This window comes from Cebus imitator, unplaced genomic scaffold (genome assembly GCF_001604975.1).
Source record: "Cebus imitator isolate Cc_AM_T3 unplaced genomic scaffold, Cebus_imitator-1.0 Scaffold43, whole genome shotgun sequence".
Taxonomy (NCBI): domain Eukaryota; kingdom Metazoa; phylum Chordata; class Mammalia; order Primates; family Cebidae; genus Cebus; species Cebus imitator.
The window spans coordinates 1,573,362-1,594,933 of record NW_016107358.1 but is presented as its reverse complement, the minus strand read 5'-3'; the positions used below and the strand labels follow the sequence as shown (position 1 = coordinate 1,594,933).

General features: G+C 36.0%; 1 protein-coding gene across 3 annotated transcripts in view; it reads left to right on the top strand.

Moving 5' to 3' along the window:
* The window catches only part of FGF12 (fibroblast growth factor 12), a 577,089-nt gene that overhangs the window by 360,111 nt on the left and 195,406 nt on the right, over positions 1-21,572 (top strand). For all 3 annotated transcript variants that reach the window (XM_017526634.2, XM_017526632.2, XM_017526631.2), the window contains one exon: positions 8,828-8,938. In XM_017526634.2, coding sequence (XP_017382123.1) covers positions 8,828-8,938 — 111 coding nt within the window. The remainder of the gene's footprint in view (positions 1-8,827; positions 8,939-21,572) is intronic.

The following is a 21,572-nucleotide window of genomic DNA, read 5'->3' as shown; positions in this document are numbered from 1 at the left end:
TGTCCTGCCCTCTGTCTCCTGTCTTCTATAGCCCAGACTGCTTTGCTGAAGAGGAAACTCCAAAAATGCAGGGGTTTTTTCTTTGGATTTAGCTTTGAGACAGTATGAAGGTTAAGGATTGCCTGTCTCAAGGTCACTCGATTTCCGTTGAAGTGTGAGGCAACTCAGGGCTTTGGAGACTGTTTTTTTTTTTGTTTGTTTGTTTGTTTTTTTTTTTTGGAGACTGTTTATGGGGGAGGCTGCTGTGCTTGTCAGACTGTGATCAGCGTTCAGGACAAAATCGAAAGAAACGCACTGGAGGCCAGAGACATTATATTAAACAGCTCTTTATACAAATGAAAAGCTCCTTTGAAAGTCACAGGTGACAAAGGAAAATGCCAAGTATAACTTATTACTTTCATTCCTTCAGCATACACACACTCCTTATCTACCCTGTGCCTGGCACTGTGTTAGGTGCTGGTATGGAGTTGATGAATAAGCTCTCTGCCCTGAGAAGTTCATAGTTCAGCCGCCGAGACAGAGGTGTAAGCAAGCCGCTCTAAAAGAGCACACAGCTCTCCTAACCCGTGCACAATGGAGCTCTGAAGAGGGAGTGATTAATTTTGCCTCAGGGTGTCAGGGAAGACCCTGTGGAAGAAAGCTGTGCTTAGAAGGCTCTGAAGGACTCCTGGGCAGAGGAGGAAGGCAGGGGTTGTGCATTTCAGGCAGAGGAAACAACAGAAGCAAGAGAAAGCAAGTAGAGAAAGGGCTGGCAGACTCTCCTTAAAGGGTCTGTTAGTAAAGATTTCAGGCTTTTCAGGGTTTAGGGTATCTGTTGCAACTGCTCACCTTTGTTTTAGCATGAAAGCAGCCAGAGGCAATGCATGACTGAATGGGCATGGCCATGCTCTAATAAAACTTTATTAACAACAGTGGCAGCCACAGGGCTATAGTTGGTGGACTCTTGGCATAGAGGAAGGATCTTCAGAGAGCCTCTCATCTGTTGGTTCTTAATCTTGACAAGTATTAGGATTACTTTACACTTGCTGCTCCCTGCTCCTGAAATGCATTCCTGTTAGATATCCTTAATGGTTTCCTTCCTCTCTTCCTTTAGGCTCCTGTGATTTTATCTTCTATTCGGTCTGTCCACCATAACACATCCATCCCTTGCATGCTCTTTTTTTATTGCTTTCATTTTTATCAGGGCACTTATATTAACCTTCTATTATATATTGTTTATGTGTTTATTTTCCGTCTCCCTACTAGAATGCACACTCTATGTTTATCCTCTATCGTATTCAGTGTTGAGCTGGAGCTGATGGTGCTCACCTCTTTTCAGCTTCACATCTATGTTCAGTGATGTCAGGTAGTAGTTTTACAGTTATACATGAAGTTGTTGCACCGCAGAAGTCATCTCATAGAAGTCCAGTTTTGGATTTTCTTTTCTGCTCTGTCTTTTTGGCAGGGGAGGGAGGTGGGGTAAAGCTGGTTTAGTAGCAGCACACAACTGATTATCCCCTGTGCTCAGAAGAATATCTGTCGCAAAGTCTGCTGCTTAATAAATATTCATTTTTTAAAAATAAAATGTGCCAGTAGTATCTGTCGATCAAGTAGATAGATATGCATTTAGTAACAGAATCACCTTGGGATGTTAGCATTTTGTGGAGAGGGTCTTGGCCCTCAGGTAGGTAACTGCTGATGGTGTCTGTCATCCTCATTTGTCCGAGGGGGAGATTGAAGATGAGGGATAGGACGGGACTTATTTTACTCCACAGAGCAGATTTCTGCCAGGCTTACAGTGACACATACAGCCTTATCTTTTCATTTCTGGAAGGTGTTCCTCTAGGTCTGTTTGCTGCAGTCTGTTAAGTGAATGAGGAGCCTCAGGCCTGCTTCTCTTTTACTAAATAGCATATATTTTTAATGAATCCCCATAACTCAATATAGTTGCAATTTTTCAGTGTATTGAGAAGTCCAGATAAGTTCCATCCTTTTTCAAATGATTACTGTAGCTTATTTCTGTTTTGTCTGGGACTTTGATTTATGATATGTAAATATGCCCTAGTCTGTACCCTTTAGTTATGATTGGTCACAAATGTATTTGCTTATGAACATTGTTTAGCCCTAACAGTCTAATTTTGAAGTCTGCATCAGTGTAATGCCCCAGAACCACTTGTCAAGAATTACATTTAACAGCTTCTTCAATCTCAGTTCCTTTAAGTGGACAACATTAAATGTTAATACCAAAGGCCCATTTGTAAACCCAAAGAGACTGATTAAAAGAACCCATCAAACTACTCCACAATCCATGTTTACCATTTATAAAGAACAGTGCATTTTCCGATGGAAACAGAAAAGTGAAATTGTATTTACTGGACCATCTGGCTTATCCCAAAGCTTTTCGGGACATCAGGGTTAGAAAGGACCTTTCATTCTCACTCAGATAGTCTCGGTCTTTGGAGACATCCGTGTCCTTTACAGCTGCTCAGATCTGTAGTTTTTCTGCTTCTTCCTGGTTATGTCTGTGAAGGAAAACTCACTCTTTCCTTAGGCAGCCTGTTCTCTGTTTGAATACAATTAACAGAAAGATCTTTTAAATCTGCATTCCTGTAACTTTCACCCATTGGCCCTAGGTCTATCTCTATGGAGAACAAATTGGTTGTTTACTTCTTGGGATTTTCAAGAATGTGGAGACAGCTCTCCAAATCCTCCCTTTTCTAGACTGCACAGCCACTGTAAATTCAGCCATTCTTCATGTGTCAGTCATATATTCCCTCTTTATTTGGCCCCCTTTCCTCTGGACATGTTCCAGTTTTGCCGGTATTCTTTTAAAAGTGACCAAACAGTGCTAGAGAGTGGCTGTCACAATAGACTCTTAAGCTAGACCTGCCCCTTCGTTTTTAGCTCTGTAACCTTGGGTAAAAGCGATGCAGCTTCCTTGAATTTCAACAAAAATTGAAAAATGAGAAAAGAGTACCTCATATAGTCAGTTGTTGCATAATAAATAAAACCATAGTAAAATTATCAAAAGAGTGCCTGCCATGAAGGAGTTGGGTTCAAATATGGTCATTGTTGATAAAAGTATTATTAATTCTCTAGATATGCTCTCCATTACATAACTTTCATCACTGTTACAATAGTTTTCATTTTAGATTGGAGTTTATATGTAGACAGTTTCTTTAAGGTTTGGATAGATGTGATTATGCTGGCCCTAGACGATTTTAGTATCAAAGGTTTTATATTTATATATATATATATATATATATATATATATAAATATAAAACCTTTGATACTAAAATATGTATATTATATATATATTTCTTGCACAGTTTTCTATAACTGCTTCTCTTTTTCAAGCCGTACTCTAATAATTGATGTACAACTAGATACTCTTCCCCTCCTTCTTTTCTCCTCTCTTCTCCCTTCTTGCTCCCCAAACCCTCAGCATTAATATGGTAAGAATTATGTCTTGGCTGCTCTTTGGAAAGGAAAGGATGATGTCCATTCAGTATATAGGAACTGAGTTATTGTCTGAACTCATCCGTGTGTTAGTTGTGTGACCTTGGAAAAGACACTGTCTCTCTGAGCCAGAGTTTTGTTGTTTTTTGTTTTTTACCTTTGAAGTTAATGAAGGAAAGTGTCTACCCTTTCCACGTCTAAATTCATACTATTTCCTGTAATTGAATATTCATCCTGAGATGTGTTGTCAGGGCCGCTTGGCTCTGTCTCTGTTCTGGGTTTCCATTGTGTACCTAGGAAATGCTCCATAGCACTAGATGGACTGTCAAGCCAGCAGGAATGTCTAGATAGCTCCCGCATGTGTCAGTTCTTCTGAGTGGCTCTGAATTCAAACCTTCTGCTGAAACTGCCATGTCATCCTGAAGGGAAGTGGTATTGAACTCGAGGACCTATCCTTTACGTTCTTTATCATTCAGCCTCTTTGAGGAAAACATTTCTTACTTGCTTTTTTGGCTGTACTTAGTATTTTTAATAAACCTATTATTTTAGAATGTTTTTAAATTTGTGGGGATGCGAAGATAGTACAGAGTTCCCATATACCCTATATCCAATTTCCCATAGTAACAGCTTACGTTAGTGTGAGACATTTGTCACAGTTAAGAATCTATCATTACAGTATGTTTAACTAAAATCCATACTTTATTCAGCTTTCCTTCATTTTTTCTTTTTCAGCTCTAGGATCTCATTCAGAATGCCCCATTACATATAGTTGTCATGTCTTTTTAGACTCCTTTTATTTATGACTTTTTCCTAGACACTCATTTTCTTCAGTGACATTGATAGGGTTTTCTTTAAAAAAATTAATTTTTAACTTTTATGGGTACATGGTGGGCGTATATATTTGTAGAGAACATGAGTTTTTTTGATACAGGCATATGATGCATAGTAATCACATCATGGCAAATAGATTATCTGTCACCTCAAGCATTTATCGCTTCTTTGTGTTATGAACAATCCATTTTGAGGAGTAATGGTCAAGTATTTTGTAGAATATTCTTTAATTGGCATTTGTCTATTTTTTTTTCATGATTAGACTGAGGTCGTGGGTTTTTTTGAGAAAGATCACAGAGGTAAAGTGCTATGCTCATCACATAATCTCAAGAGTACATAATATCAGCATGTTTTATAATTGTCGATATTAACCTTGATCACCTGACTGAGATAGTGCTTTGTTTGTTAGGTTTCTCTACCATAATATTACTCACTCCTTCCCTTTCCATATTGTATTTTTTGGAAGGAAGTTCAAAGCACATTGTGCAAAGCCAATGGAAATTTATTTCTTATTCATTTCACTGTCCAAGGTAGCTATTTCAATGGCTGTCATCTTTTCTTTACCTGTTATTCAGGGACCCAACATTCTTCCATTCTGTTGCTTCAGTAGCCCCTAGGGCTATGTTATCTTAATCTGGCCGGTGTTAAGGAAAAGAGAATGTGGAGGAGAATGTTTGCTTTTAAAAAACCTTGGCCTGAAAATGGCACACATCACTTCCACTTACATTCCATATGACACTCATTCATCTGCCAAACCTAACTGCAAGGGAGGCTAGGACATATGGTCTAGCTGGGTGCCCAGAAAAAAGAGGAAATGGATTTCACCGAAATGTTAGCAGTATTTGCCACACCACTTTAGAGCACAAAAGGGAACAAACCAACCCTTCCTCCCCACCATCTAATAATATAGCCATCATTTCATTAAAAAAAGAAAAATAGTAATGGAAGAGCATAATTTTAAAATCCAGGAGTCATATAAACTGAGAAAAAAAAAAGCTTCATGGAAAACTTATTCCATTGACCCTATTTGTCTTAGTGTCACTGTTGTGCTATGAACGTTTGTTGAGAACAGGCACTTACTTGTGTGTCTGCACTTGAGAACGCTTTTTCTTTATTCTGTCTTAATCAGACTCTGCCTCATTCCTAGAGTTGCCATGTTTTGTGTGGAATGTCCTTCCTCTGGTTTCCTTGCCTATGACAATCCTACACTGGAATGGAATCCTACCTATTCCAGCATAGGATTGTCATAGGCAAGGAAATCAGAGGAAGGACATTCCACACAATGAAGTGCCTCATCCCAACCTTCAGACAGAACTGGTCCCTTGCTCCTTGGTGCCATCACACCACTGTGCTTCACTTCCTCATTTATCAGCTCTCCCACACTAGTATTATACATAAATATGTTTCGTGAATCAGACTGGGTGCTCCCTGAGGACAGCAAATATTTTATTCACATCTTGGGTCCCCGAGCATAGTCTAACAAATAAATGTGTGTTAGTTGAATGTACCCAGCATGCTGGATGTGCTGAAAAGTGGTCTCACTTTGTACCTCCTTTCTTTAAAATAGAGCAAAACATGTTCTGGTTTTCCCCATTATAAAGGAGATCCTCACTTATGATAGCCAAGCCTTCATGGAGGAGGTGATGTTGAGCTGAACTTGGAAAGGTTGGTAGGACTTGATGGTAATAGATGTGTAAAATGCCAGTCAGGCTACACGGCTTTCTGTAACACATCTATGTTCAGGGTATTTTTTTTCAATAGATGGTCAAGTCTCCTTGAAACTCCTATAATGCAGGATGTTCATTTTCACATATCACAACATAATTAAAACACAGACTCTTGGGCCTGTTGTGGTACTACTGTCAGAGGTGGGTGCTCAGAGTCTGATGCTCATTATCCTGAGCATGAGTTACCAACCCGAATCCCCAGGGCTCCAACAGAGGGATGGCTCCACCAAGGCAAAAGAAGTGTTTAATTACAGGTACAGAAAGAGGAGCACGAAGGAAACAAACAGTCATTTACAGGCACTAATGACTAAGCTGTCATGCCTCTCATTACCAATAAAACCATGACTTCTTAAAGTGACTTTCAAGCTGATTAGAAGTAAAATATGACTTGTAAGACAGTTACCCTTTTGCTCTCTTCTATCATTTTCTATCCTCTCCTTTTAGCCCACTGTTTACTTTAGTGGCTTTTACAAGCTCAGTTAATATTTCACTAAAGCACAAGCTAGAGTAAACATATTCTTTTCTCAGAATTCTTCTTTTACCTCCCTTATACCACGTCCTTGATTTTCATAGTTGAAACATTAGACTTTGATTAGGATGTATATTTTATGGGTTTTCTAGTTCATACTCTCTCATCATTCATGTGAAATTTGCAATAATCATAGTTAGGGTAGGACTGTGTTTTATCTTACTATATAGATTAAAAAAAACTTGAAATTCAGATGTTAGATGAGTTGCTCAGGGCCATACAGCATTTGTGGTTCAAATCCGTGGGTGATTCTACCACATCAGAAGCTACCTGTCAGCCAGGTAGCCAAAGGCAGAGGCACACAGAGAGTTGTTTGCAGTGACGTTAGTTAGTCATGTATTTCCCTGACTTGTCCATAGTTGTGGGATTGGATGAGCCTATGGAGAGTACGCATTAAAGACAAATCCATTCTTCTATTTCTGCCACCACTCAAGGCAGAGGATTCTAATATGCTTAAAGTGAATAGAGACTCATATGAGGGAACAATCATTCAGTTTAACTTCCAGATTTTTATTGATGAGGATATTGAGACCCACAAATTTAAAAAAATTGAATTTATTGGCAGGGCACGAAGGTTCACACCTGTAATCCTAGCACTTTGGGAGGCCAAAGCGGGCAGATCACGAGGTCAGGAGTTCGAGACCAGCCTGACCAACATGGTGAATCCCTTCTCTACTAAAAATACAAAAATTAGCTAGTTGTGGTGGCGTGCACCTGTAATCCCAGCTACTCAGGAGGCTGAAACAGGAGAATCGCTTGAACCCGGGAGGCGGTGGTTGCAGGGAGCCGAGATTGTGCCCCTGCATTCCAGCCTGGGCAACAGAGTGAGACTCTGTCTTAAAAAAAATGAATTTTTTTTAACTCATAAGGACAGTACAAACCTATTAATTAGAATGCCTAATTTCCAGTTCAGTTCTTTTTTCATTAGCCTGCTCCCTCATTCCTGATTTTCTTGACGTCTCTTTTGCTTCTTAGGACTGCTTTGAAAAAGGTGTGTTAACAGAGGCATTTCCCCATATTCCCAAATAATGTGAATGTGATCAAGTCACATGTGCAAAAGTCCCAACTGTAGACACTTGTTAGAGTGTGTAGGCCAATTCCCAAGGAAATAATCACATTAAATGCTTAACTAGAATTCTCCTTTAGACATAAACATCAATACATGTATTCAGTGTAACACACAGTGCCTACCGTATTGTTTGGCCAAAAAAAGACAGTCTTGGTAAACATTAGTTGAATAAATGGAGGGAAGATGAAGTTGACTAGCTTAAATTCAGCAATTGTCCTTCTGAGGATACCATGTTGCTACGTTAGCAATCATACGATTTCCATCTTTGCCTCAATTTTTATCACCGGAAGCAGCATTTATCTTTTTCTCCTCATTTTAATGAAATAATTAGAGCTATAAGTGCACTAGAATAATTCATTTTTGCTCAACAATAGAGACAAAAATGGTGATGCGGTGAAAACTAGATTGTTGCTGGCAGTCTGCACTGCAATGAGAAAGCTTTATATATTTATATTAGCTGATGCAGAAAAATTCAAATGTGTTATACAAAGGTTAGTTTGAAGGTATTTGTGTTTAGAGAGTTTTTAAAAGTTGAGCAATCCTGGCTGAAATACTTAGAGAAATATGTATGACTTGACTTTTTTTTTTTTTTTTTTTTTTTTTGTACTAGAGAAATGACCTTTGGAATACTGAGGCTCCTCTCTGGTGAAGTATTTAGTGAAGGTGAAATTTGCATTTTCACATATTTCCCAGTGACATCTCATGGCCACGGGAGTTTTGCTATTGCCTGTGGTTCTCATCCAAACTATTCTCTCTGGTTGAACTTGATTACAAATTCAAAACCCAGGAGCTTCTGATGGACAGCTGACATCCTACAGAAATAGAAATCTTATGGACCTGATTATGACTGCTAGAAACTTTAGTAATTACAGAGGCTTTTTGGCCTAAACAATAATTCTGGAATGGGACCATAAACTTGGTAAAATCTTGTAGTCAGACACCAGATGCACAAGGGAGCAAAATAATTCACTTTTTAGTGTGTCTCTGTGTTTTCCTAATCATAATTAGCCTTTATTTATTTGCATTTAGTTTACTGCTAAAAGTGTTATGGCTTTACCTCTCGATGGAAAAAAGCATAGATAATGTTGCTGAAATACTCAATTCCCAAACACGTAATTCAATATTGAAGCTATTGGCATTTATGTATTTACTTACAGGATTTTTTTTAACAATTTGTAAGTGTGCATTTTTATAAGCCAAATAAAAATTTGAATAATTATTTTGTTTTGCAGAACCCCAGCTGAAAGGGATCGTGACAAGGTTATTCAGCCAGCAGGGATATTTCCTGCAGATGCACCCAGATGGTACCATTGATGGGACCAAGGACGAAAACAGCGACTACAGTAAGAAACATTCGCTTCTTACAATCTGATTACAAATCAAATGTATGGCCCAGTGTATCTTATACTTAAAGCATTGCTAAGCTGCCTTACCAAACTATGCCTTTCAAATTATTTAACTATGAATAAGCTAGGGTCTTTTTCTTTATCCTACTTGCAATGATTTCCTACAGCAAAGATACAGTTTATGAGAGAGGGTATGCACTTAAGAGAAGATAAGAGACTTAAAGGTATTCCATTTGGTCAGTGGGCAAGAATATACTCCCATCACAGTGTTTTTTGGCAAGATGATGATAAACACTCATAGGAACAATACAAGCATATCTTCCAACACAAGATGGTATTTAAATCCCAGAACCAAGTGATGAACAAGTTATAGTTCAATAATGAACAAGTTATATATTTCTTAGAACACAATTTCTGACAGACAAAAATTACCTGTTAAACACTGAGCATATACACATATATATAGGTATAAATAACATATATATGTTATTTTATGTTAGTTAAAGACAAAATTGCTGATTTTAAAAGAAAATTATATTTGAATATTATGAATATATATAGTATATATAATAAATATATGATATAAAAAGATAATGAACACTAATAGACCTGAAATGGAATTAAACAGTTTTTTGGGGGAAATGAAAATGCTGAGCATTCAAAGATTAATAACACTATCTCTGGAAATAGTTTTTAAGTAATCTAACTGTAGAGTTGACAAGTTCAAAAACTAAGTGCAATCCTCAAGGTATGACAAAATGAATTTGCAGTCTATAAAAATTTCAAATACAAGCTCCAGAAGCAAGAATGTTAGTTCTTGTATTTTTCAAATTTTGCATAATCATATATGGATAACTGAAGGTAAATTTATGTCATTCTAAAATTATGTACAATGCCATATTGTTTTTCTAACACTTGTCTGTCTTCACTGCTAGATCTTTAGCGTTGAGCACACAATAAATGCTCACTGATATCTGTCCAAACAAGTTGTGATTCTGATGAATGTCATCTTGTGATCAGGCTAATAATCTACCAAACTGCATAAAGTAATTTAGGAAGCCAGATATTTTATAGTGAAATGTCTTTTAAATTGATATGAAATATTTGAAGAAAACTTCAAAATACCTAATGAATGAAAATGCTCTTGTCCTCCCTTTCTAAATTATTATCTGTGCAATTAATATTACACATATAAAATGTGATTTACAATAAAGAAAAGACCTTATTATAAAGAATTTCATTTCAGCTTTCTTGCTCTCGGTTTTTTTTTTTTTTTTTTTTTTTTTTTTTTTTTTAGTTGTTGATTGGCCGATTTTGGTTTGAATTGTCAGTTTGTGTTTCTGTGAAAGCATTTTTTAAATGATTAAAGCTTTCAATTAAGTAGAGAAGAATCAGGATACTTTCTCTCCATATATTCTCGCTTATTACATCTGTACATGAATGTAGATTTAGTGAGGCTACAAATACAGATGAAGTAGTCAGGGAACCACTTAGTTGTGTCACTTATCTGCATTAAGTCCAAGATATTACCAGTTCTCAGGGTTGTTTTTTTTTTTCTATAAAATGAGATGACTGGAGATGATGATGATATATCAACATCCCTGTCAGCACCATCTATCTAACTTTTTAAAAAATTGAAAAATTATAAATTGATGAAGATAGAATCAATCAATCCCCAAGAAACCAATTAGCCATATTTATTCTACAAAATGCTACCTTAACCCAGCCAACTATTTTGCAAATGCATGACATTTATCATGGGGCAGAGAGACAGAAGGGTAGAAGTGCAAGTGTGGGGTCAAACTAGGACAAATCTTTACTTCACTCTTTCTAGGAAAATAATTGACAATGCTTGCTCTGCTGATGCTGGGTCAACTGCTAGTGTAAGTTTGCACCTAGGTATACATTTGTACCTTCCTCCATGCATATATATCTTAGCATAATGTCATTATGTATACCACACACAAACACACACATACACACACACACCAGAGAGCATACATTGTGTCAAATATGTACTTTAAAAAATTCTCCAAACTCATAAATTTAAACTAATATTTTATTAAGATAAACTACTGCACGTACTTTTTAATAAATTGTTTTTAAAATTAGGTGTACAAAATATAAAAATTAACACAAGTTTATCTGGATACTTAGCACTAGCTTTAAAATTAATTAAAAATATCAATATATTTGAACCTCCTTGTTGTGATATCCCTGATGGAATATTGCTTTCCTTCATTATCAGATAGAATAACTCCCTGGAATTCTGTATATCTCATATACATGCAATTTAAGAAAAAAAATTAGTTAATATTGTTTTGCATATTTTAAAATATTTTATGTTAGAATATTATAAATATATTCTGTGTACTCTAATTCCCAATATTATGGTTGTGAGGTTTGTATTTGATAATATATTTGCTTTATTTCTTTCAATTTTTGTAAAATATTCCTCTGTATGAATGTAGACAGACATATTTATTCACTTTCCTTTTAGTGTATAATTATTGTTTCTATTTTAAGACCACTACAAATAGTGCTGCTAACATCTATCTTATAAATGTTGAAGATGCCTTCCTTAACACTCCCTTAAAAATTACACTTCTCACCTTGGAACTCTCTATTTGCATACACCGCTTTTTGAAATACATATTGTTGCTGTTTATTTATTTTTGATCTTCTTTTCCAGAAGAATGGATGTTCCATTAGTGAAAAGATTTTGATTGATGCCTTATGCATCATTAGAACCTAGAATGAATGGTCTCCAATACATTGTTGGCACTCAATACAAAGTGAGTGAACGAATGACTACATGAATGAATGTCTCTATCCATATGTACAAAAGTTTGTATATGTCATTGGCTAAAATACTGTTAACCACATATTTTTTAACTTAAAAAAATCATTTAAGACTTCAGAAAAATTACGAAGTAATAAAAGTGAGTTCCACTTTTTACCCAGCTTCCCCTAATGGTACCATTTTATATAACAACATAATGATCAACATCAGGAAATTTACAGAGAGCTACAGCTTTTATTAAAATTTGACCAGCTTTTCAACTAATGTGCTTTCTTCTGACCCTCTCCCCATATATTTTAATGACGAATATCAAATAAAAACAAATAATTTTACACTTACTTTGTCAGAGTGGGGGTTAGAAGCAAAAATATCAGAGAAGGATTTAAATTCTACTCATGTCTTTTATAGAAAAATTATAAGCCTCTAAGTTGTTAAAATGTCTTTTCTTTCTCTACTTTGTGTGTGTAGGAGTAGAAGCAGTTGATTGTTTGAAAAAAGAATCTTGTTACTATGAACATCTGTCAGAAATGTGTTGTTTGGTTCACTAGACATCATTAGGTCTAACCAACCTTACCATAGTATCTTGCACGGAATTGATAAAGACACCTGTTCTTTTGTTCATGAAGAAAAGACTAATTATATGTGATTGAGTACAAAACACAAATGGATTTGTCGGCAGTAACAGATAGTAATCTCTGCAAATGTAATGATAAAAAATGCAAAACTGTGTTGGAACACTAGAACAAAAAAAGACAATGGCAGTTTGGAGGGTATTAATAGGAATATTTTACATAAAATTAAAAAGCTAATTATTTTGTTTCCTGAGTTACCATAGAACAAGAGGTCAAAAAATGCTAGGGAGGAAACAATGACGATATTATAACCAAATGTATTGTTCTCTTTACCTCTGAACAATAAAATATTGAGAGCTATTTGACTATGGAATGGGCTGCCTGACAAGTTAGTACAATGGTGAGACTGGAGATACTCAAGCAGATGCCCTTGTGGCACTTGAGGCAAAGGGAGGGGTTTATAAGAAAACCCCCTTGGTGCGGGAGGAGGAAGCAAAGTGGTGGTGGCGGGGTTATGGTTTCAGAACTCAGTGACTATTAAGGTCTCCTTTAGTCCTGATGTTCTTTTAAAAATTATTTTAAATAGATAAGTGCATGGTACAAAATTGCAAAGGCACAAAAGGGCGTGTAGTTGAGAAATAGCAAAACAGTCTCTGAGAGCCAGAAGGTGGCTTGGCACTCCCAAGAAGACTTGGTCTCCTTCTGTTGAATATAGACAACTTCTCAACATTTGAAATTAGACAAAGCCACTGAGACATGATGGGTCAAGATAAAAGCAAACTTTGTAATCATGTCTGACCACAGACAAAAACAAAAATGTTTCCTAAACTACAAATGACCAAATATGTCTCTGTCCTAGATTATATGAGTGGCTGCTACTTCTTTACCAAACACAGCTTTAACCTTGCTCTGTTCTTCTTGCCTTCTAGAAAAGAATTACTAAGATAGTAGCCATAGAATTACACCCACATCCTTAGCGCATCCAATCTGGGGCAGATCCACATTTCTTTGAGCCCTCCTTAAAACCACTTGACACACACCCAAATCTTATAAATCTTTCCTTACGTTCTTTTGCTAAGACACCCCAGTTCTGCTCTGGTGTGTATTTTTCCTCCTTGCTAAGAGTTGTTAAAACAAACTTTGTTCAACCATGGGTGTGTTTCTGATATTCATTAGAAGTCGTTGACACAGTCCAAAACAATTTTCTCTCACACCCCTTCATTGCCACCTGGTCACATTCTTGGTATTTTCCTGATACAGTCTGTGCACTTATCAACATGTACAATATCTATCCATCCATCCTTCTGTCTATATCTATCTACTATATTGATCTATCTATTCAGCACCTTCTTTTAACTTAAAATGTGTATCTGCAAGATTTTTCCATATTAATACATATTTAAATCGATAATTTAAATACCTAATTTCCTATAGGTATTTTGCTAATACAAACAATGCTATAAAGAATATCCTCCTATAGAAGTCATTTTTCATATATATAAATATAGGATTGTTACTTAGAAGCAGAATTGCTGGGCCAATGGTATGTGCCTTCTTCAGTTTGAAAGATATTACCTAATGGTTCTCCCTTATGCAAATTTACTCTAAGACTGTCTGTTTCCTTATCATCTAGTCAGCAAAATGTATTAGCACACTTTTGGTTCTAGCTAGTTGCAGTGGTTGATACCTGTAATCCCAGCACTTTGGGAGGCAGAGGTGGGCAGATCGCCTGACAGTCGGGAGTTCTAGACCAGCCTTGGCCACCTTGTTGAATTCCTGTCTCTACTAAACATACAAAAATTAGCTGGCTATGTTGGCACATGCCTGTAATCCCAGCTACTCAGGAGGCTGAGGCATAAGAATTGCTTAAACCAGGGAGGTGGAGGTTGCAGTGAGCAGAGATTGTACCACTGTACTCCAGCCTGGGTGACAGAGTGATACCCTGTCTAAAACAAAACAAAACAAAACTTGATCCTTTGTTACCTTAACATATAAATTTTAATTTCTTTTTTTAAATTATGAGTTAGATTAAACACTTATTTGAGGGTGATCTGTACTTCCTTTCCTATGAACTGTCTGCCTATATCTGATTCTATGAAATGTCCTTTTTTATTTTTAAAAAATCTGTATTTAAAAATTCAGTTCTTTGTTGTGATTTACCTTTTTTTTTTTTTTTTTTTTTTTTTTTTCCTTTTTTTTTTTTTTTTTTTTTTTTTCCGTGTTTTTTTTTTTTTTTGTTTTATTTAAATATGCTTTCCTGCCCTCAGCATTTCTTTCCCATTTAAAAAGGCTGTATTTATCCAAAATTATTAAAAAACAATCTCCTGTGTTTTGTTTTAGTAATGTATTCTTTCTTTTTTTTATTTGATATTTAGTTAACCTGAAATTTACTTCTTAAGGTTCTCTCAGTCTAGACTTCTAATACTTTATGTTCTTATCAATTATGAGTACAGTTTCTTTAGATTTTATGAATGTGTTAAATTCACCATGAGTTTTGGATCAACACACATTTCAAAATGATCTGTGTCTGATTTTCAGAAAACCAATTGGAAATGTAAAAGCTTAGTTATTCAGTTGTGTTTTCTATACAATACCAAACATATGATGTTTTAATACCACAAGTCACAAGTATATAGACACAGCCAAAGTCAGCAGAAGCTTTTATTGCTAAACTATGAACAGAAGTATGATCCAAATGGTTAGTTGGGAGAAGTTATGAATGAAATCTTGTATTTCTTCTTATAACAGCATTCAGGTACTACAAAATATTATATAAATGTTCTAAATTTGCTAGAAATGTGTTTTCGTTGACTGTGTTTTAATTTTAGAGATAGTGCCTCCAAATAATATTTGTGGAAAATTTGACCAAACACTAATTATTTTCTTTCTTTTTATTTATTTTTTAATTGCATTTTAGGTTTTGGGGTACATGTGAAGAACATGCAAGATTGTTGCATAGGTACATACGTGGCAGTGTGATTTGCTGCCTTCCTCCCCATCACCTATATCTGGCATTTCTCCCCATGCTATCTCTCCCCAACTCCCCACCCCCCACTGTCCCTCCCCTATTTCTCCCCTTACTCCCTTACATAAACACGTAATAGGATAACTTCCCCAGATTTTTTAGCCTCAATTCCTCAGTTGCTTCTTGACGTTATGTATATTTTTGATCATAAGACTTCTGTTCCCGTGTATCTTTCTGGTCAGTAAAGCAAAACATGAGTCATTTGAAATTATATTCTTTTCTATTTGTGTTATGACTTTTTATGGGCATATTTCTAGATAGAATACATAGTAGTTAAGAATCTTATTGGAGCTACTTAACCAAGTGTATTCCTAGAAAGAGCTGAGGACTGAGGTTGTCTTTGATCTGTTTTTGGCTCTATGTGATGACTGGTGCTTTGGCTTTGAGCAAGTAATATAAACTTTCTTTGATTTATACAAATTTGGATAGCACAAAATTGCAGGAGCCAAGAATCACTAAGCTTTTGATAGTCTTTTATTTAATTCTGATAGAGAAGTAAAAGTATACTCAGAAAAACTGATTGACAGCTTCCATTTCCCTAAATACCCTTTGTTCTGAAAGGTATGTTACCAGCAGGAAGGAAATCATCAGTTTGCAAATCCCTGTGTGATATTCTCAGGGTGTGTTTAAAGATCTAGAGTTGCACACATAAATGGTAGAACCAGAATTTGAGTCCAGGTGATCTGACTTGAGATTTTTTGCCTTTGGATTCGTTATTTAACCCCCCCCCCCCGTCTTAAATTTCTCAGTTGTTAAATCACAATAATAATATTTAGATCACAGGACTGTTGTGTAGATTAAATGGGTTGATTCCTGAAAAGTGCTTTAAGCAGTAACTTGAACATAGTAATTCTTAATAAATGTCATCTGCTGTCATTATTTTAATCAATAGGGATGAAAGACCCCTTGTTTGCAAGGAGCTCATCCACAGTGACCATTTTAACAGAAACAATTCTTAGCAGTGGCAGCTAGTGTTAAATGGGAAAATTTGAAGGTGTTTACACTGGTGGGTAGTGAAGTGTAAGTCAGTAATCACATAAAATGTCTAGTTCCTAGACCAGCAGCATCTCCATATCTGAGAACTTGTTAGAAATAGACATTTTCCAGCATCACTCCAGACGTGCTGAATCAGAAACTGTGAGGCTGGGGCCCAGAAATCTGTGTTTTGACAAGCCATCCAGATTATTTGGATGCACTGCAGCAAGTACAACTGGCATCTTTCCTCTGCCCCCAGGATTTGAAGTGCTCACATTTGCTAATGAAGATGGAATCTCTGTTCTGAGACTGCGAAGCCTATTTCTATGGGGATCTGACTCCTAATTTAATAGGGAAAGTAGAGGTCTGTAGGCACTGAAATTCAAACTTTCTATTACCTTAAACATGTGTGAAATCTGTTACATTTTGATTTATTACCTGAAGAGAGCCAAGGCTCAATTCTGGACAGATACATGATCAAACAGAAGTTTGGAGAATTACAAAAAAGAAAAAATATATGTGTAGTGATATAGGTCAGCCTGTATCACAGAGTTAGATATGTTGGAGCTTTTACATGTATAAATTTCTTTCACTTACAATGTCTTTGCCAGTTTATCCACCTGGCAAGCCACTCTCACCCTTCAGAACCCTCCTCAACTCTTGCTTCTTTTGTCCATGTGAGGTTGTCTTTAGCCATCTTGTCTCAACTGCTGCCCCTATATAAAACCTCACACTCACTCACCTTACTGTATTTGAGGCTTATGCATATGTTTGTAGCTGCACAAGTAGCATTATACTGCAATTCTTTATCTGCTTTTGTGTTTTCCCTATTAGAGTATGACTTCCTTATTTGCCCTTCTGCCTAGCTGAACAATGGAGATTTTCCAAAATCCCAAGAGCTGCAAATGTGTTACATTTAGCTGGCAAGCTTGGGGAGCGGGGAATAATTATATTTAAGAAATAGACCCATCTACTTTTCTCCCACATTTTTTTCCTGCCTGCCTAGGCCCTGAAGATTTTTATGTTTGAGATACCTGTGGCTTTCACTCAATGTTTGTTAAATCAAAATAACAACACAACTTTAAAGGAACAGCTTAAATCCCTTAAATATCACCAATTGTAAGACAAAGTGGCTTGGGCTGTGAGTCAGACAGCCTGGTTTCCAGTCCAGGTTCTTTCTCTAAATAGCTGAGTGAACTTATTTAAGTCCCACAAACTTTCTGTCCCTTGGTTTACTGCCCCCCCCGCCCCCACCATTTCTTCTCTGAGGAATGAACCCTTTGTTTTCTACTCTGTTAAATGACGTGTTTAGAAAAGATAATAACCAATATCTCTGATAGATCTGAAATTTTGCAAGTGTTCCTTGGTTTGTGCCCCCACCCCCCATTTCTCCTCTGAGGAATGAATTCTTTGTTTTCTACTCCGTAAAACGAGATGTTTAGAAAATGTAATAACCAGTATCTCCGATAGATCTGAAATTTTGCAAGCCGACAAGTTGACAATGATTTTTGTTTTCACCTTCAAAAAATGGGAAACTTTTTATTTTAAACACATTACAAAGGAGGGCAAAATTGTAAGAGCAAATAGTATAGTAGTTTTTCCACTGAATTGGAAAATAGTGGTGAAATCACCTCTACTTCTAATGTGTATGTATGTAGATTTCAAGCACTTCTCAATACCCCTATTGGCACTCTCTAGTCCAGGCTACTCTCCTCTTTCTGTGGACTTTTGCAATAGCTCTCTAACTAGTCTTTTTACTTAAGGCTTTCCCCCTTCAGCCTATTTTCCACGCAGAAGTCAGAGTGACCCAGTTAAAAGATAAAATGAAATCAACTCACTTCTTTGCTCAGTCCCTTTCATCAGGTATTATTCGGAGTAAAAGTCAATGACCTTTTTCCTACGACCAATAACATTTTATATAATCTCACCCATTGCTTCCTTACTTCGTCCCTCCTGTTATCTCTCTTCTTTCTTTCCACTGGCCTTCTTGCTGTTCCTCAAACACACCAACCATGTGCCTTCCTGAAGGCATTGGGACCAGCTATCCCCCTCTTTCTGGAATGTTCTTTCAAATATCTAAACAGTGTAATCCCTCATAGTCCTTATACCTCACTAAAAAAGAAGCCTTCCAGCCTGGCCAATATGGTGAAACCCCATCTCTACTAAAAATAGAAAAATTAGCTGGGCGTGGTGGAGATTGTGCCACTGCACTCCAGCCTGGGTGACAGAGCGAGATGCTGTCTCAAAAGAAAAGGAAGCATTTTCTCAAAAATATCTTTTTCTGAATAATCTATATACATTTCAGTCCCTATCCTCAATATTTCAGTCTCCTTTGGCTACTTGAATTTTGTCTTCTTCTTTACCCTTCTTCTTTAAGGGTTCTTGGTAGAACCCTTACCACTATCTAATGTACCTGTTTTATTACATCTTCTTACTACTAAAATAAATTACTTATATATACCACACAGTTTTTTCATTCTATCTTATACTTGCTTTTGTTATTTCTTCCACTAATTATGCCATCCTCTAAAAGCCTTTTGTCTTTGAAACCTATTTCTGATTTAACTGTACATTCTGCTGTTTTCTCTGAACAAACTGCACATCCTTTATAATTTAATGCTGTTCCATCTGTATGTATTTATTGGGTATATGACTGGCTGACTTCTTTTTAGTTATGAACTACTTAAGGACATTGATTATACCTGCTTTATCTCAGTGTTGGCCTGAGTTCATTGGTAATAGCAATAGTATAATTATTATACCATTGAATTGGAAAGACTTAATAAGAACGTAATCTTCATGGGGGCAATGAGCTTTGTCTGCATTTTGCACTGTTATGTCTCTAGCACCTACAAGAATACCTGGCACATATTAGGTATTCCATATTTGTTGAATAAATGAGTGAAAGTCAATTCACAGATCAATGCCATCAAAAATGAATATGACTTCGTGTGACAATGCCCAGCTTGAAAAATTAATGCTAATTGGATCATGCTTGCATTTTGTTTTGAGAATGACATATAATTTAAGAGAATTCAAGGGTTGAGTAAAGAAGTCATTGTCTATTATGTAAATAAGAAGAAAATTGAGTATGCTTAGTCTAGAAAAGTGAATTCTATAGCAATAGTAGTAAAAGAAGATGTTTTCACAGTGTTACATATATTCTCAAAATGTTAACATGAATATATATTCATGGTGATAATTATAGAGACATCATTTTCTGAAAATATATAAATGGTATATTTGCCAGTAAGAGAGAGAGTCATTGCTTTTATTATTCAACCATGGGCAGCAGTGTAAATTTAAACATATGTTTCAGGAAAAAAGAAAATATACACTCAGGTGTTTCAAGAATAAGAAACTAAAAACAGAGGGTTTCTTGAAGTAGTGCAAAAGGGTATTAAAGTTTCGATGAGTGAGAATTAGATATTATTTTAAAATTTCTAAAATCATTACCTTACTTTGAGGCTCTAAAATGAGAGCTGATTTGCCCCATGTAGTGTAAGTAGAATTTAATTCTACTATACCATATCCTGTGCTCTGTCTTCAACATAAGTTATTGATTGCAAGGGCGTATAGATTTGTCCGTATTCTTGGTGAATTACAGTGGAGTTTCTTATATGTCCCTGGTTTGATTAAGCACTATTTTTAGCCACTGACTAAATAAGGTATAAATTATAAATGAATGCTCATATAGGTTAGCATTTTTCAGGGCATACTACCATGAAGCATAAAGAAGAACTACATATTTGGAATGGAGGATTTGGAAAATAAAATGATCATGTAGGTAACAAGCATTATTTCTTAATCTTTGACTTGGGGACATCAGATAATAATAACTAATGTTTACTGAATACTTTCTAACTGGTTAGTACAGGTCTGAAAATTTTTGAAATTGTACTCAGTTCTTATAATAACCCTACAAAAGGTACTATAATAATTTCTATTTTGAAGATGAGTAAACTGAGGCACAGGAAGTTTAAATCATTAGTTCATGGCTACACAGATATTAAATAATAAACCCAGGATTTGAATTCAGCAAGTTTAGTTCCAATGTTAGTACCTTCATCTAGTTTACACTGTATCTTGAATTTATGTTTCTTGGTTAGTATTTCTCAGTGGATAATAAACAATCTCTTAAATCATACCTCTGCATTCTTCAGACAACACTTTTAACAGACATTAAGAAGGGAACATGGTTTAGTTCTAAAATATTCCTGTGGTTTACTTTAGACAGGCTAAACAGTGAACTTGCAAGGATTTTTCTTCAGTCTTTGATGTATTTAAAATGTAAGTTAAAATATTTTTTAGAGATAGTAAACCATTGTACATTAATTTTAAAAATCTTAAATAACCTGGTTGCATATTTCATATATATGATAGGATGTGTGTGTTTGCATGGGTATATATATTTTCATGTATTATTCAACAGCCTAGATAAACTGGTACTGAACAGACATCCAGCCAAGATCTAGTGAGGCTGCACTTAGTACATCTATTTCCCTTGATATTGAGTCCGAATGTAGAACATATACCTGTGTCAAACTATGTACAGCACTATTAAGCCTACTCCATAGTATTATAATCGAATTTTTAAAAATATCCTAAAGAGTATTCCTTGCTCCTTGATACTTAGGTATAAGCAGAAAACATTACTGTTGCTGTTTCTATAGTATATACCAGGATCATTTCCCATACTTGAGGAAGCAGAACAGTGTTAGGAACAGCCCATAGGATTTTAGGGACAGACAATCATGGATGTTAATAAGGGTATCTCCACTTATAGGTGGATAAACTTGGGCAGTTAGTTTAACACTTTAAAACCAGAGTTTCTCATCTGGAAAATGGGAATAATATGTAGGAGATTTAAGTTAATAATATCAAAATGTACCATTATGCTAGGAGATGCCTTGGAAAGTCTCAGCAGGAGAGATCAATGCTAACTGAAGAGTGATCAAGAGCAATTTCGGGAAAAATGAAGGACTTGAGTAGAGCTTTGACAAATTGGGTAGGAAGTGTAGTTTTAGCACTCTTTTAGGCCCTAGACCAACCTTCTTTTCTTTGGGAGAATTTATCAAAGTCTAACTTAGATAGGATTAACCTCCAGTGCACTTGAAGTTTCCCTCTGAAGGAGCTGGAATGTACAGTTACATATGGTCTCTTCACAGTCTTTGACACTACTGATGATCTGAGCAGAAAAGTTCTACTGAGATGCAAAGGAAGACAGCAGCCTCCCTTCATAGATCCAAGTTCTCT